The sequence below is a fragment of the Malurus melanocephalus genome, unplaced genomic scaffold (assembly GCF_030028575.1).
Source record: "Malurus melanocephalus ecotype Western Australia unplaced genomic scaffold, MMel_1.1 scaffold_369, whole genome shotgun sequence".
NCBI lineage: Eukaryota > Metazoa > Chordata > Aves > Passeriformes > Maluridae > Malurus > Malurus melanocephalus.
This window is the reverse complement of record NW_026623601.1, coordinates 387,886-401,686: the sequence shown is the minus strand read 5'-3', so window position 1 is coordinate 401,686 and position 13,801 is coordinate 387,886. Positions and strand designations below refer to the sequence as shown.

Below are 13,801 nucleotides of genomic sequence, written 5' to 3'. Positions count from 1 at the left end.
TCCCACCCCAAGCACAGAGTTTTGGTCACTTACTCTCCTTGCCTTTCTCTTTGTTTTTCAGCTGCTGCAGTTTCTGCTCGCGGTGCTGCTTCTCCAGCTCCTGCTCCTGCCGGTGCTGCTCCAGCTTCCTCTGGTGCTCCAGCAGCTCCTGCTGGTGCTTCATGGCCAGCATCTCCTGCTGCTGCTGCGGGGAACGGGACAAAAAGGACACGTCAACATCCTGGTTTTAAATAAAACCCCAGTTCTGGCTGAATTCCTGGAAAAAATCCCAAAAAAACCCACCCCAGGGTACCTCCATTATTTGTGGCACCCAGAAGTTGAGGCTGCTCCATCCCTGGAAGTGTCCAAGGTGAGGTTGGAGCACCCTGAGATAGGGGAAAGGTGTCCCTGCCATGGTGGAACAGGTCTGTCTTAAACCATGGGATAATTATAAAAAATAATTGCCTCGATATATTAAAAAAAAAATTAAAATCCCCCAATAAGTTCTGCAGGAAGGATTCACCCCAGCCCTCTGCAAGCTCATGGTAATAATCAACAATAATTAGACAGTTCAGGAAACAGCTCAAGAATAGTTCAGGAATAGTTCAGGAACAATTTAGGAACAGCTCAGGAACAGTTCAGGGACAATTTTGGAACAGTTCAGGAACAGTTCAAGGAACAGTGCAGGAACAGGTCAGGGAATAGTTCAGGAACAGCTCAGGAACAGCTCAGGGACAATTTAGGAACAGTTCAGGAACAGCTCAGGAACAGTTCAGGGAACAGTTCAGGAACAGCTCAGGGAAGAGTTCAGGGAGCAGTTCAGGGAACATTTCAGGAACAACTCATGGAACAGTTCAGGGTCCTGCTCTCTCCAGAAACACCTCAAACCATCCTCACCCAAACCCTGCACACACCACACTYCCACCYYGCAGTTCTTCCTTCTCCCAGAGCTYGTTTTCCTTTTAAATSCCTTTARYTGCGGGTTTTGGGGTGCCCTGTGCAGGACTGGGTGGTCTTTGTGAGTCCCTTCCAAATCAGGATTTTTTGGGATTCTCTGATTAATATGCAGTTGCATTCTCACACCCAATGCTTCAGCCAYGGACGCAGCACAAACAAAATTACACCATCCCATATGAAGATCCTGTATAAAATCCTATATAAAAATGCCCCAAAACCCCCGATGTAAGAGGTATTTACAATCTGCCCGGCTATCTGCTGGAAACTCTCCATGGAGGAATCCCAAAACACTGAACACCAGGAAAAAAATTAGGAAAAGAAAAATCAGAAAAAAAAATCAGGAAAAAATCAGAAAAAATAATCAGAAAAAAAACAGAAAAAAAAATCAGAAAAAAACCCAGAAAAAAATTAGAAAAAAAAGAGAAAAAACTAATCAAAACCCCAGCAATCTGCAGCCACTGCACCTCTGCTCCCCTTCCTAATTCTGCCGGATTAAACGCAAACCACCAAAAATCCACGCTCAAAAAAAAACCCACAAAAAAACCCTAAAAAAGGAGGGAGGAAAAAAATAGATGAAAAGCAGTTATTTTTGTTTTCTAATGAAGCAGCAGCTTCTACTAACACGTCTCCATTTGGGGAAAGAGTCGCTTTTTTCCTGATTTCCAACAAGTCCACCACATGGTGGGCTCTGACTATGCAAATGAACAATATTGAGTGCACAATATGGCAAAGCAGGTTTTGTTATTTTCTGCTGGAATCAGGAGCCTTTTCTCTCCATCTGCAGTCTCCCAACCCCGAATTCCTGCGAGGGTTTGCACACATTGGGCATGTGGTTTTTCCCAATAGTTTCCAAGTTGGGGGGAAAAAAAAAATTGGAAAAAAAAATTAAAATTAAATAATGAAACCACGTCTCAGATTGTATCTGTGAAAAGTGAAATCTCTCTTGGTGGCTGTTGTAGTTTGGGACAAAAAGGACAGAAAAGGACAGAAAATATACCCAGGTGTCTTCTCAGGGAATGATTTCTTATCAGGAATGTTGTGGGGGAACAGAAATTCAGGGTGGCTTTTAGGGAAAGGTTCTGGGCATTGCCCAGGCTCCCCAGGGAATGGGCACAGCCTCAGAGCTCCAGAGGTGTTTGGAAGTGCTGCCAGGGATGGGATTGTTAGGGTGTCAGAAAAAAACCCCCAAAAATCTTAAAAAAAAAATTTAAAAATCAGAAAAAAAATCAGAAAAAAATCAGGAAAAAATCAGTAAAGAAGTCAGAAAAAATCAGAAAAAAATCAGTAATAATCAGAAAAAAAACCCCAGAAAAAACATCAGTTTTTGATCAATTTAAAGCAATCAAATCACCCTGGAACAGGTGTTGCCCACTCTGGAAGAGTCCCTGGAAGATTTTCACTCCCTGGAACCAAAGGAATGACCCCAGACCTTCACCCCATCCTGTCCACCCCATCCTGTCCACCCCGTCCTCCTCCAGCCCCCACCAGAAGGACAAACAGAAAAGATTTTGGTGCCTCCCAGCTGATGGAGTGACTCGAAAAGGAAAGAATTCCCTGCCAAAGGTCAGGAGGAGCTCCCAGAGAGGCTTTGCACCGCCTCACCGCACAGCCAGGCTCCTCCTTCCGCCCCTGCAGGGTTTAGGGGGAGGTTTGGAGGRCCATAAATATTGTCCTACGTCTGGAAAGGCACAGGGCAGTGGAAAATGCGTCTGGATGAGGGTGAGTAGCCGCAGCACACAGGAGCCTCTAGCCCCCGTCCCTCTCCCAAGGCAATCTGCAGAGCTGCTCTGGAGCTGTTAGGGAACAGCTTCTCCCTCTCTTTGTGGTGTGCAGCCTTCAAAAAGCTCGGTGAATTTTCCCCAAACACRTCAGGGTGTCCACAGGATCGCCACAGAGTGGTTGGGGTTGGAAGGGACCTTCAAGCTCATCCCATCCCAGCCCCAAGCTGTGGGCAGGGACATCTCCCACTACCCCAGGCTGCTCTAAACCCCACCCCTCCGTGCTGATTTCTTCCTGAGATCCACCCTAAACTCACTTCTTTCGGTTTAAAGCCATTCCCCCTCAACCCCTCCCTCTCCATGCCTGAGTTTTCTCATTTTCTCATTCTCCCACTCCCCACTGTACCAAGCTCCGTGTCCATTCCCACAAATATTTTTTTTCCCCTCATCCCCTGGCTCTCTCCAAACTGCACCACCTTGGGGAATTTGGCACTTTCACGTGAAAAACCAGAACGTGATGTCTGTAAAAGCAGGGATGGGATGTAAGGATGTGATCCCAGGGAAAGGATCCCGTGTGGGGGCAGTCATCGCCTTCTCCCCCTGCACTGGCTCCGATGACCCAAACCRAGCTGGTGGAAGCAATCCCGAGCTCTGGAAAAAGCCAGAGTCCAGCTTTCAGTAGGAAAAAYTTATCTGCTGGGACAGAAAAACAGGAGAGCCCTGCCAGCGTGTTCCATCCCTCGCTGGAATGTTCCCTGCTCGCTTTGGGGTGCGATGCGGGGTGCCCCTGTCAGCTCAGGACAGTTCCTCTGTCCCCACCAACACCAGGAAATAAGGAAAATAATAAATAAAGAAATAATAAATAAGGAAAGGAAATAAATCAGCCCTAAACCACGATGGATCCTAGAGCAGCAAGGTTTAACAATATCACAGAATCCCAGAATGGTTTGGGTTGCGAGGAGACTTAAAGCTGATCCCATTCCCAGACCCTGCTCATGCCTGTGTAGACATRGAAWAAAAAAAAAAAAAAAACCAGATTAAAAAAAAAAACACATAAACTTCCCCATAAAGAGCTGTGCACCTTCACTCAGGATATTTCTASACCGCASTGCAGTGCCCAGTGCCTCACCTGAAGACAATAAATGGGTTTTATTTGCTTTATCAATCCCGCCCTGCTCTGTCTGTGAGGCCTGAAGGAGCTGGGCAGCTCCCAGCCCAAATGTGAAGTTACAGATTTTAATTCTCAAATTTAATTCAAATTTTATTTTTTTTTCTGCCCTTACAGCCCCTGCACTTCACAGAGTTGTCACCTGGATGAAGGCTGACTTCTGAACACACAGACAAGCACGATGTTTTCCTGCACCGGGGTGGGGTTTGGGGTTATTTTACACCACGGGGTTGATTTTTTGTTTGATTTTTGAAGCAATTTTGACACCAGAGATCACCCTGCCATCCAGGGCTATCCCAACCCTGTTTTAAGGCTCTTACTGAGCCAAGCTCACTCAGGAGATGAGGAATTTCATTACCCAGCGGGACGGATATGTCACAGTTTCTCAAAATCAGCTCAGCTRGTTCTGAGCAGAGTCAGAGTTTTAACAAAAATGAGAGCAAATTTGTTCCTATCCCCCTGCTTTGGGTTTSGCTGTTAAATGGGAAGGAGCCTGCCTGATTTGTCACAAATAACCACAAGGGAATAATAGAAATCCCTGTCACAGAAATCCCCATCCTTTCCCCCTCATGCCAAAACGTGTGAGCACAGAAACATGGGGGGGCACAAACATTCCAAACACTCCCAGAGATGCATTTACACCCCAATTAAACAAATTATAAATAAACACATTTATCCAGATAAATTTATTCACACCTGAGCACCTCGTCACCTCTGCCCTGGTGACAGCAGGGAGGGACTGAGGTGTTTGGGGTCAACAGGGACACCCCACAAACCCYAGCACTGCAAACTCTGTCCATAAAACCCCGTTAACTGTTAATCCCACTCTGATATYCACTCTGAATTCAAAATAAAGTTACATAAGGTGGAATCGAGGTTGCTTTTTAATATTACATTAAGGCTATTTACCATGTGAAGCACTAATCCCCCTTTTGGAAAAAAAAAAGCAGCAATTGGGAAAGCTTTCRTTGCCATGGCAATAGTCAGAGCTGGGAAATATTTATATAATGCCAATTTTTCACCCTGCAATGGCCACTTTCCAAACTGGACCTCCCAGTGACCCTCACTGGTGATTCCTCACTGAACCAGGGGTGGCACAGCACCTGGCTGGTGCCCAGCCAGGAAAAACCTGAAGGTTCTGATTCCTCATCTGGAAAAGCTGAAGGTTCTGATTTCAGAAATGAAAAATCTGAGCATTGTGATTTTACATCTGAAAAATGTAAAGGCTCTGACTTCAGATCTGAAAATTCTGAGGGTTATAATTTCTGATCTGAAAAAGCTGAAGGTTCTCTGCTTTCAGATCTGAGAAATCTGAAGGTTTTCTGATTTCAGCTCTGAAAAATCTGAAGGTTTTCTGAATTCTGATCTGAAAAGCTGAAGGTTCTGATTCAGAAATGAAAAATCTGAAGGTTCTGATTGTTGATCTGAAAAATCGGAGGGTTGTGATTGTACATCTGAAAAATCTAAAGGTTCTGACTTCAGATCTAAAAAATTGGAAGGTTCTGATTTCAGATCTGAAAATTCTGAGGATTATGATTTCAGTTCTGAGGAAGCTGAAAGTTCTCTGCTTTCAGATCTGAAAACTCTGAAGATTCTGATTTCAAATCTGAAAATTCTGAACGTTTTCTGATTTCAGATCTGAAAAATTGGAAGGTTCTGCTTTCAGAGCTGAAAATCTGGAAGGTTCTGCTTCCAGATCTGAAAAACCAGAAGATTCTGACTTCAGGTCTGAGAAATCTGAACATTCTACTTTCAGATATAAAAAATCTGAAGGTTCTGACTTCCAATCTGAAAAAAACTGAAGGTTGTGACTTCAGAWCCAAAAAATCTGAATTTTCAGCTCTGAGAAATCTGAAGGTTTTCTGCTTTCAAATCTTTAAAAACTGAAGGTTCTGCTTTCAAATCTGAGAAATCTGAAGGTTCTCACTTAAGAGCTGAAAAAATTGAAGGTTCAGATTTCAGATCTGAAAATTCTGAAGGTTTTCTGATTTCAGACCTGAAAAACCTCACGGTTCTCACTTCAGATCTGAAAAAGCTGAAGGTTGTCATTTCAGATCTGAAAAGTCTGAAAGTTCTGCTTTCTGATCTGGAAAATTTGAAGATTCCAAATTCAGATCTGAAAAATCTGAAGGTTCTGCACAACAGAGATACGAAGAATAAAAAAGGGGGGGATGCACATTAGATGGGGTCTGTATTAGGGGATTTGGGGAGTCTGCCCCTCTACAGTCCCTCAGCAATGGGGAAAGAGAGGGAAATTGGGATAAAAAGTAGGGAAATCTGGATAAAAAGGAGGGAAATTGGGATAAAAAGGAGGAAAATTGGGATAAAAAGGAGGCTGCACCCTCCAGCAATTTGTGACACCCCATGGAAATGTCCCGTGGCCTCTCCCTTTATTCGAATAAAGTCACAGGGCTCCTCTGCCTCCCTTTTTGGACATTAAATAAATAAATAAATAAATAGATTTTCTGGACATAGAAAATATATAAATTAACTTTTTGGACATAAAATAAATAAACTTTTTGGACACCGAAAATAAATAAATAAATACAATGTCTGTGCATAATAAATAAAGAAATAAAATGTTTGGGCATAATAAATAAATAAATAAGTAAACTTTTTGGACATACTAAATAAATAAATAAATAAATAAATAAATAAATAAGATTTTGGACACAAAAAATAAATAAAGAATAAACTTTTTGGACAAAAAAATAAATAAAAAGTAAACTTTTTGGACACAAAAAATACACAAATAAATAGACTTTTGGTACCTACATAATTAAATAAATAAATAAATGAACTTTCTGGCCATGAATAAATAAATAAATAAATGAATAAATAAATAAATAAATAAATAAATAAACTTTTTTGACAGAATGGAAAATAAAATAAACAAAATATTTAAAAAAAAAATTAAAAATCAAAGATTTGTGGATTAATTTTCCTTACCTTGATGTGCTCGTGCAGCTGCGCCTCGTGCTGCCGGGACAGCTGCTCGTGCTGCCGCTGGAACTCGGCGATGAGGATCTGCCGCTGGATCTGCTGCTTCTGCTTGAGGGCCAAGAGCTCCTGCTGCAGCTGCTGCTCGCGCAGCGCCGGCTCCGCCACCGGCACCGGGAACTGCGGCTCCAGGCGCAGCTCCATCGGCACCGAGCCGGGCGCCACTTGCAGGGGCAGCGCCGTGCTCACGTCAACTGCGGGGAGAGCGAGATGGTCAGGGGAGAGCATGGCACCAGGGGTGGGGAGAATGGGAATGGGGTCAGGGGAGACTGAAAATGGGACCAGGTGTGGGGGAGAATGAGAATGGGGTCAGGGGAGACTGAAAATGGGACCAGGGGTGGGGGAGAATGGGAATGGGGTCAGGGGAGAAAATGGCACCAGGGGTGGGGGAGAATGGGAATGGGGTCAGGGGAGAAAATGGCACCAGGGATGGGGGAGAATGGGAATGGGGTCAGGGGAGACTGAAAATGGGACCAGGTGTGTGGGAGAGCAAGAGACAGGTCAGGAGAGTCTTGAAAATGGTACCAGGTGTGGGGGAGAACGAGAATGGGACTCAAAAATGGCACCAATTGTAGGGGAGAATGAGAGACAGGTCAGGGAGACTCTAAAATGGTACCAGGTATGGGGAGAATGAGAGACGGCTCAGGGGAGACTCGAAAATGGGACCAGGTGTGGGGGAAAATCAGAATGGGACTCAAAAATGGCACCAGTTGTAGGGAGAAAATGAGAGCAGGGTCAGGGGAGACTGAAAATGGGACCAGGTATGGGGGAGAATGAGAGATGGGTCAGGAGAGACTTGAAAATGGTACCAAATGTGGGGGAAAATGAGAATGGGACTCAAAAATGGGACCAGGTGTGGGGGAGAATGAGAGACGGGTCAGGGAGACTCGAAAATGGCACCAGTTGTGGGGGAGAATGAGAATGGGACTCAAAAGTGGTACCAGGTATGGGGGAGAATGAGAGCAGGGTCAGGGGAGACTGAAAATGGGACCAGGTGTGGGAGAGAATGGGAATGAGACTCAAAAATGGCACCAATTGTAGGGGAGAATAAGAACGGAGTCAGGGTGAGCCCCATCCCAGTGGAAATCTTGGATTGAATTGAGGGCGGCACCATGGAACTCACACTGTGCTTTTATGGGTAAAAAGTCCTACAGGAATTATGGGATCCACGGGTTTTCCTCCAGGCACCACCCCCTACAGACCCTACAAGCGAAGAGCCTTGGACACTGCCAGRGATCCAGGGCCAGCCCCAGCTGCTCTGGAATTCCATCCCAGCCCCTCCCAGGGAACAGTTCCTTCCCAAAATCCCATCCATCCCACCCTCCGGCAGTGGGAAGCCAGAACCCCTCTGCAATAACCGAACTCAGCTCTTTTCTCCTAAAAACCACAAATCACTGCCACCCCATGAACGACTGAAAACCTTCCAAAATCCACCTGAGTGACAGCTCTGCTTTTCACATTTCCAATATTTGCTGTCTCTCTCTCTAACAGAACAATCCCTCAACAACTCTGCTGAGAGCTCTGACCCCAGAATTTTGAGGCTGAACCCTCAAAAACACCAAGCTTCGGCAAAACTGGCAAACAAAGGATGTTTTTTTTCCCTCCTTCTCCTCTGCCAGGACATTAATCTTCTCCACATTAATCTTCTCTGTCCCAGGGAAAGCCTTTTCACAGAGTTTTTCCCCARTTCTCTCATGGAGCACAAGAGGAGGAGGAGGAAACTTTTTGGATGGAAACATTTCCAGCAAAAGGTCACATTGCTGGGAGTGCTGCTCCTTTTCCACCCACRAGCTCTTCCCTCCACTTCCCTCTCGTTTTCCTCCCTGCGGCCTTTTCCTCTGCTCCAACCCAAACCATCMTGTGACCCTGTGGGTTCCTGAGCCCCAAAGTCCTTGGGCACTCCCAGGGATCAGGGATCCCACAGCTTCTCTGGGAATTCCATCCCAGCCCCTCCCAGGGAACAATTCCCAATTCCCAAAATCCCATCTAAACCTCATCTCTTCCAGTTTAAAGCCATTCCCTGTGTCCTGTCCCTCCAGCCCTTGTCCCCAGTCTCTCCTGGAGCCCTTTAGGTCCTGGAAAGGGCTCTGAGGTGTCCCTGGATCCTTCCCTTCTCCAGGTGAGCACCCCAAACCCTCCCAAGCATCCAAACCCCAYCCCAGTTCCAAGCAGGAGCACCTTGGGATCGATTCCTCCTAAAAAACAGCCCTGAAAAACCCCAAAACWCCCATTTCCCCCCCAAAGGGACCCATTCCCCCGAGCCAGGGGCATAGCTGCAGGGACGGGGAGCACAAATCCCATTCCAGGAGCACAATTCCCATTTTAGGGGCACAATTCCCRTTTCAGGGGCACAATTCCCATTCCAGGGGCACAATTCCCATTCCAAGAGCACAATTCCCCTTCCAGGGGAGCACAATTCCCATTCCAGGGGCACAATTCCCATCCTAGAGGCACAATTCCCATTCCAGGAGCACAATTCCCATTCCAGGGGCACAATTCCCATTCCAGGGGGGCACAATTCCCATTCCAGGGGCACAATTCCCATTTTAGGAGCACAATTCCCTTTTTAGGAGCACAATTCCCATTCCAGGGGCACAATTCCCATTCCAGGGGAGCAGAATTCCCATTTTAGGAGCATAATTCCCATTCCAGGAGCACAATTCCCATTCCAGGGGCACAATTCCCATTCCAGGGGCACAATTCCCATTCCAGGGGCACAATTCCCATACAGAGTCTGCGTCATCGCCCACTCCCGGCTATTTCAGGCTCGGGTAAATCTCTCCCTCCTGACCCACAGAGGGTACAGCCCGGCCCTGTCTGCTCAGCCCCACAACAAAAACCCCCTGTTTTTCCCAGTTCCAGGGAATCCTGCGTGGCACACTCCAAAAGTGCTTTTCTAGGTCCTGCCTGCACAATGGCAGCCGTGACGCAGCCCGGGCACAAAGGGGACATTCAGCCCCACCACGAGAAATGCCAAAGCCATGAATTAGGAGAGCAGACCCTGATTATGAATAATCAGCTATCTCACGCTCTCCTCCTGCTTTTCTTCCTTATTTTTTTTTTTTTTTCGTTTTCCTTTTTTCACCCTTGGCATATTTAGGGAATTATTTTTTTTCCCCCCTGTGGTCAAGTTAGCCTGATTTTGATTCCACGCTCAAGTTATGATGATTTTTATACTAAATTAGAACCCCTCTGCTGGTGCTTCCCTTCCCAAATAAATAAAACATGGCTGGGCATCAAAGGCAACGCTTGCACGAGTTAATTAAGACCTAAAGCACTTCAGTCCCCATCGATTGCTGCTGGAAATGGGAAAATTTTAAAAACTTAATTTAATTTTGACATCTCACAGCTCGTCTGCAGCACACTGAGCGGAAAAACCCAAAATGCAGGGGTATAAAGTGACAAAATATACCCTGGAAGCAAAAGTGCACATCCCACAAAAACCGTGGAGAGGTTTGGGTTGGAAGGACCTTAAAGCTCAWCCAGTTCCACCATCCYAATGTCCAGCCTGGCCTTGGACACTGCCAGGAACCCCCCAGCCCTCCCAGCCTGGACCCACCAGAAAAATTAAAACCATTTCCCACAAAGACATTCTCAGGGAAGTTGTGTGTTGGGATTGTTCCACGCTCCAAAATGGAAAATAACTTCTCCATCAGTCCTGAGCGTTTCGGAAGGGTTTAGGGGAAGGTGACACTAAACCTGTGAATGCACATTTCAATAAAATTCACAACAATAATCGAATTTTCTTCCCCTTCTCTGAGACAGCATTTTCACGCTGGTCTTTAAAGGATGGAAATTCAGCACCGACAACACACCAAAATGTTGAACCCAAAGCGCAGCRTGAGAGACGCCAAATGAGTATTTAAATTCAAACCTTGTTTCAGCATAACCTTTACCTCAGGTTAATTTAAAAAATATTCACAGAATCACAGAAGGGTTTTGTCAGAAGGGACCTTGAAAACCATCACATTCCAACCCCCTGCCAYGGGCAGGGACACCTTCCACCAGACATCAAACTGGGTTTTTAAAAAACCAAATGCTGCTGTCAGAATCAYTCTTTTTTCCTTTTTTCTTTTTTTYCTTTTTTTTTTCTTTTTCTTCTTCTTTCCTTCCTTTTTTTTTCTATAATTTAAATTAAAGCAGCACAGAAAACTGCTTCTCTCATTTGAAACCCAACATCCCCTTCAAAGGGAAAGCGCAGGAAATGCTTTCCCCGAGCTCAACTCAAACAGCTCCTTCCCAGCTCCTCTTTTTACAGCAATTCCCTTTGGGGAAGGAAAGAAAAAAATCACACCAGCCACCCCAATTCTGCTGCAAATCCCTGGGGATGAGAGCCTGGGGAAAGCTGGAGGAATAAAGCAGCTCCCACTCTGGGACACACCATGACAGAGAGATTCCCAARATCAGGAGGAAAGAGCATTCCAGCTCCTCCCAAACTGGAGATGCCTGCTTGACCCTTTAAAGAACTTTCCAGCCCTTTCCAGGGCTTCATTCCCAGCTAATGAGTTTGCTCTTTAATTAGTGGTGCCCTGGGGCCAGGCTGTGCCTGGAGCAAACACAAAGGATGTGCTCAGTGTCCCAAACTCCTCCTGGGACCATCCCCACCCCATGGGATCAGCGCCTGGATCTGCCCCTCTCAGCCTTCTCGACAGCTCTTTCACCCCTGGGGAAATGCAAATTTAAAAAATCACATTTATTATTTCCTGATTTGATTCCTCAGGGGTGCTCTCGGTGGTCAGCAACCGTTTGGAAACATTTAAACACCGAGATGCTGCCAGCAGGAACAACTCTGGCACGATGCTGGCCCCATGGAGCACTATTCCTACAAACCCATCGGCCCCGTTTTCCCCAGAATCTGCCCCAAAAGGGAGGCAAGAGCCACTGCTGGCTCTGAGCACACCTGGGCTGGTTTATTCTGGCAGGAAATGTGTGTCAGTCGAGCATGGCTGCATTACTGTGAATTAAATCATTCCCACCCCGGCAGCAGGAACACTGGGATCCCCTCTTGTCACCCCGTGCACCCAGGAATCCTTTTCCCACATCCCAAAGGGTCCCAACGCCCCGAAACACTGYGAGACGATGAGATCAGAGCTATAAATAGCAGCAGGCTCTGCAGAATCTGACTGCAGTGCTGGGGTTTTGTGGGGAAGAGGAACAGAGCCCTTGGAGCTGGCTCCATCTCCAGCATTAGGGTGCCCCAGATACCAGGAGGAACTGTACGAGAGGGGGAGAACAGCACAAGAGCAGCTTTAGACAGCCTATTCTCCAGAGGGAAAACCAAAGGAGCATCRGGGAATGGTGGAATGGTCTGGGATGGGAGGAACCTTAAAGAGGACCTGGTTCCAAATCCCATTGGGTGGGACAGCACGGGGAAACAATTCCGTCTGTTCTACTCCGTTCTGTTCTACTCAGTTCTTTTACTCAATTCTGCTCTACTCAGTTCTTTTACTCAATTCTGCTCTACTCAGTTCTGTTCTACTCAATTCTTTTACTCAGTTCTGGTTTACTCAGTTCTGCTCTACTCAATTCTATTCTAAATTCTGTTTTACTCCATTCTCTTTTACTCCATTCGGTTTTACTCAACTCTATTTTGCTCAATTCTGTTCTACTCAGTTCTGTTCTACTCTATTCTATTTTGCTCAATTCTGTTCTACTCCATTCTGATTTCCTCACATCTCTTTCACTCAATTCTCACCTCCATGACCCCACTTGCAGTGCCCAGGGCGGGTATTTGGGGCTGGAATAACCCCACAAACTGGAGCATCACAGCCAGACCCAGCAGCAGGTGGGGATGGATTTAATTCACAATAATCCAGCCATGCTCGACTGACACACATTTCCTGCCAGAATAAACCAGCCCAAGCGTGCTCAGAGCCAGCAGTGGCTCTTGCCTCCCTTTTGGGGCTGATTGTGGGGAAAACGGGGCCGATGAGTTTGTAGGAACGGTGCTACATGGGGCCAGCATCCTGCTCCCCTCGTGCCAAAATTATTCCTGCTGGCAGTTTCTTGGTCTTAAATGTTTCCAAACGGTTGCTGGYCACCTGAGGAATAAAATCAGGGAATAATAAATGTGATTTTAAATTTGCTTTTCCCCAGGGATAGCACGGAGCTGGAAATGTCACTCGCTTGTTCACCACCAGGAAAACTTCCAAAAAAAGTCAAAAAAGTCACCACCCAGCCCTCGTCAGGGCACAAAGATCCTGAGTTTCTGCACACCCAGCTTTCCTGAGCCTCGCTCCTCCCCTGAAAAGACCTTTAGCAGGAGCCCACATGGAAATTTTATTCATGACGAATTCAGAAAGCCCAAACTTGAAGAGCAGAGCGCTTATCCCACTGTCTCCATCTGAGATTTAAAGCATTAAAAAAAACATCTCTTGCTTTTGGCATCATCAAAAGCGACTTTGCTTGAAGAGAAAGAAAACAGTGAGAAAAAAGGGGGAAAAGAGCATTTTTTAGCATTTGCAAAGGATCCCAGGATGTGATCTGGCTCCAGCCAAGATCAGMGGACATCAGAGGCTGGTAACAATAATGATAAAACAATAAACTGATAAAATGATAAAGTGATAAAATGATAAAATGACAAATTTTCATGGATGAATATTAACAAGAACACGCAGAGCTCCAAGCCCTGGTGGCACAGACGGCTCCATCCCAGATGTCTCAGGCAGATGAGCCCGTGCAGGACGCAGCACTCCAAAGGGAAACATTCCAGTTTCAGCACCTCCTTCTCCACCAACACCTCCTTTATCTCCTGCTGGATTCATCAGTGACATCTCTGACAAATGAGTGCCTAGATGGAGCCAGGGCTTTTTTGTGAAATTAAAGATAATGGAGTGAAAGGAGTCGGCTTTGGCTGTTTCTCAGCTGTGGGAAACCTTTCCTGCCACAGGAATCGCTTTGTGTGGAGTGGAGAAGCAAAACCCACCCGAGTTTCCATTGGGGGAAAAAAGCATCTCAATAAATAATAAATAAAATAATA

At 45.9% G+C, this 13,801-nt stretch overlaps 1 protein-coding gene across 1 annotated transcript in view; it reads right to left on the bottom strand.

Annotated features, from left to right (window-relative positions):
* Nucleotides 1-13,801, bottom strand: part of HDAC4 (histone deacetylase 4) — a 136,972-nt gene that overhangs the window by 60,072 nt on the left and 63,099 nt on the right. Inside the window, exons 4-5 of the mRNA XM_057378633.1 lie at nt 6,772-7,016; nt 34-184 (exon numbers count right to left, since the gene is read on the bottom strand). Coding sequence (XP_057234616.1) covers nt 34-184; nt 6,772-7,016 — 396 coding nt within the window. The remainder of the gene's footprint in view (nt 1-33; nt 185-6,771; nt 7,017-13,801) is intronic.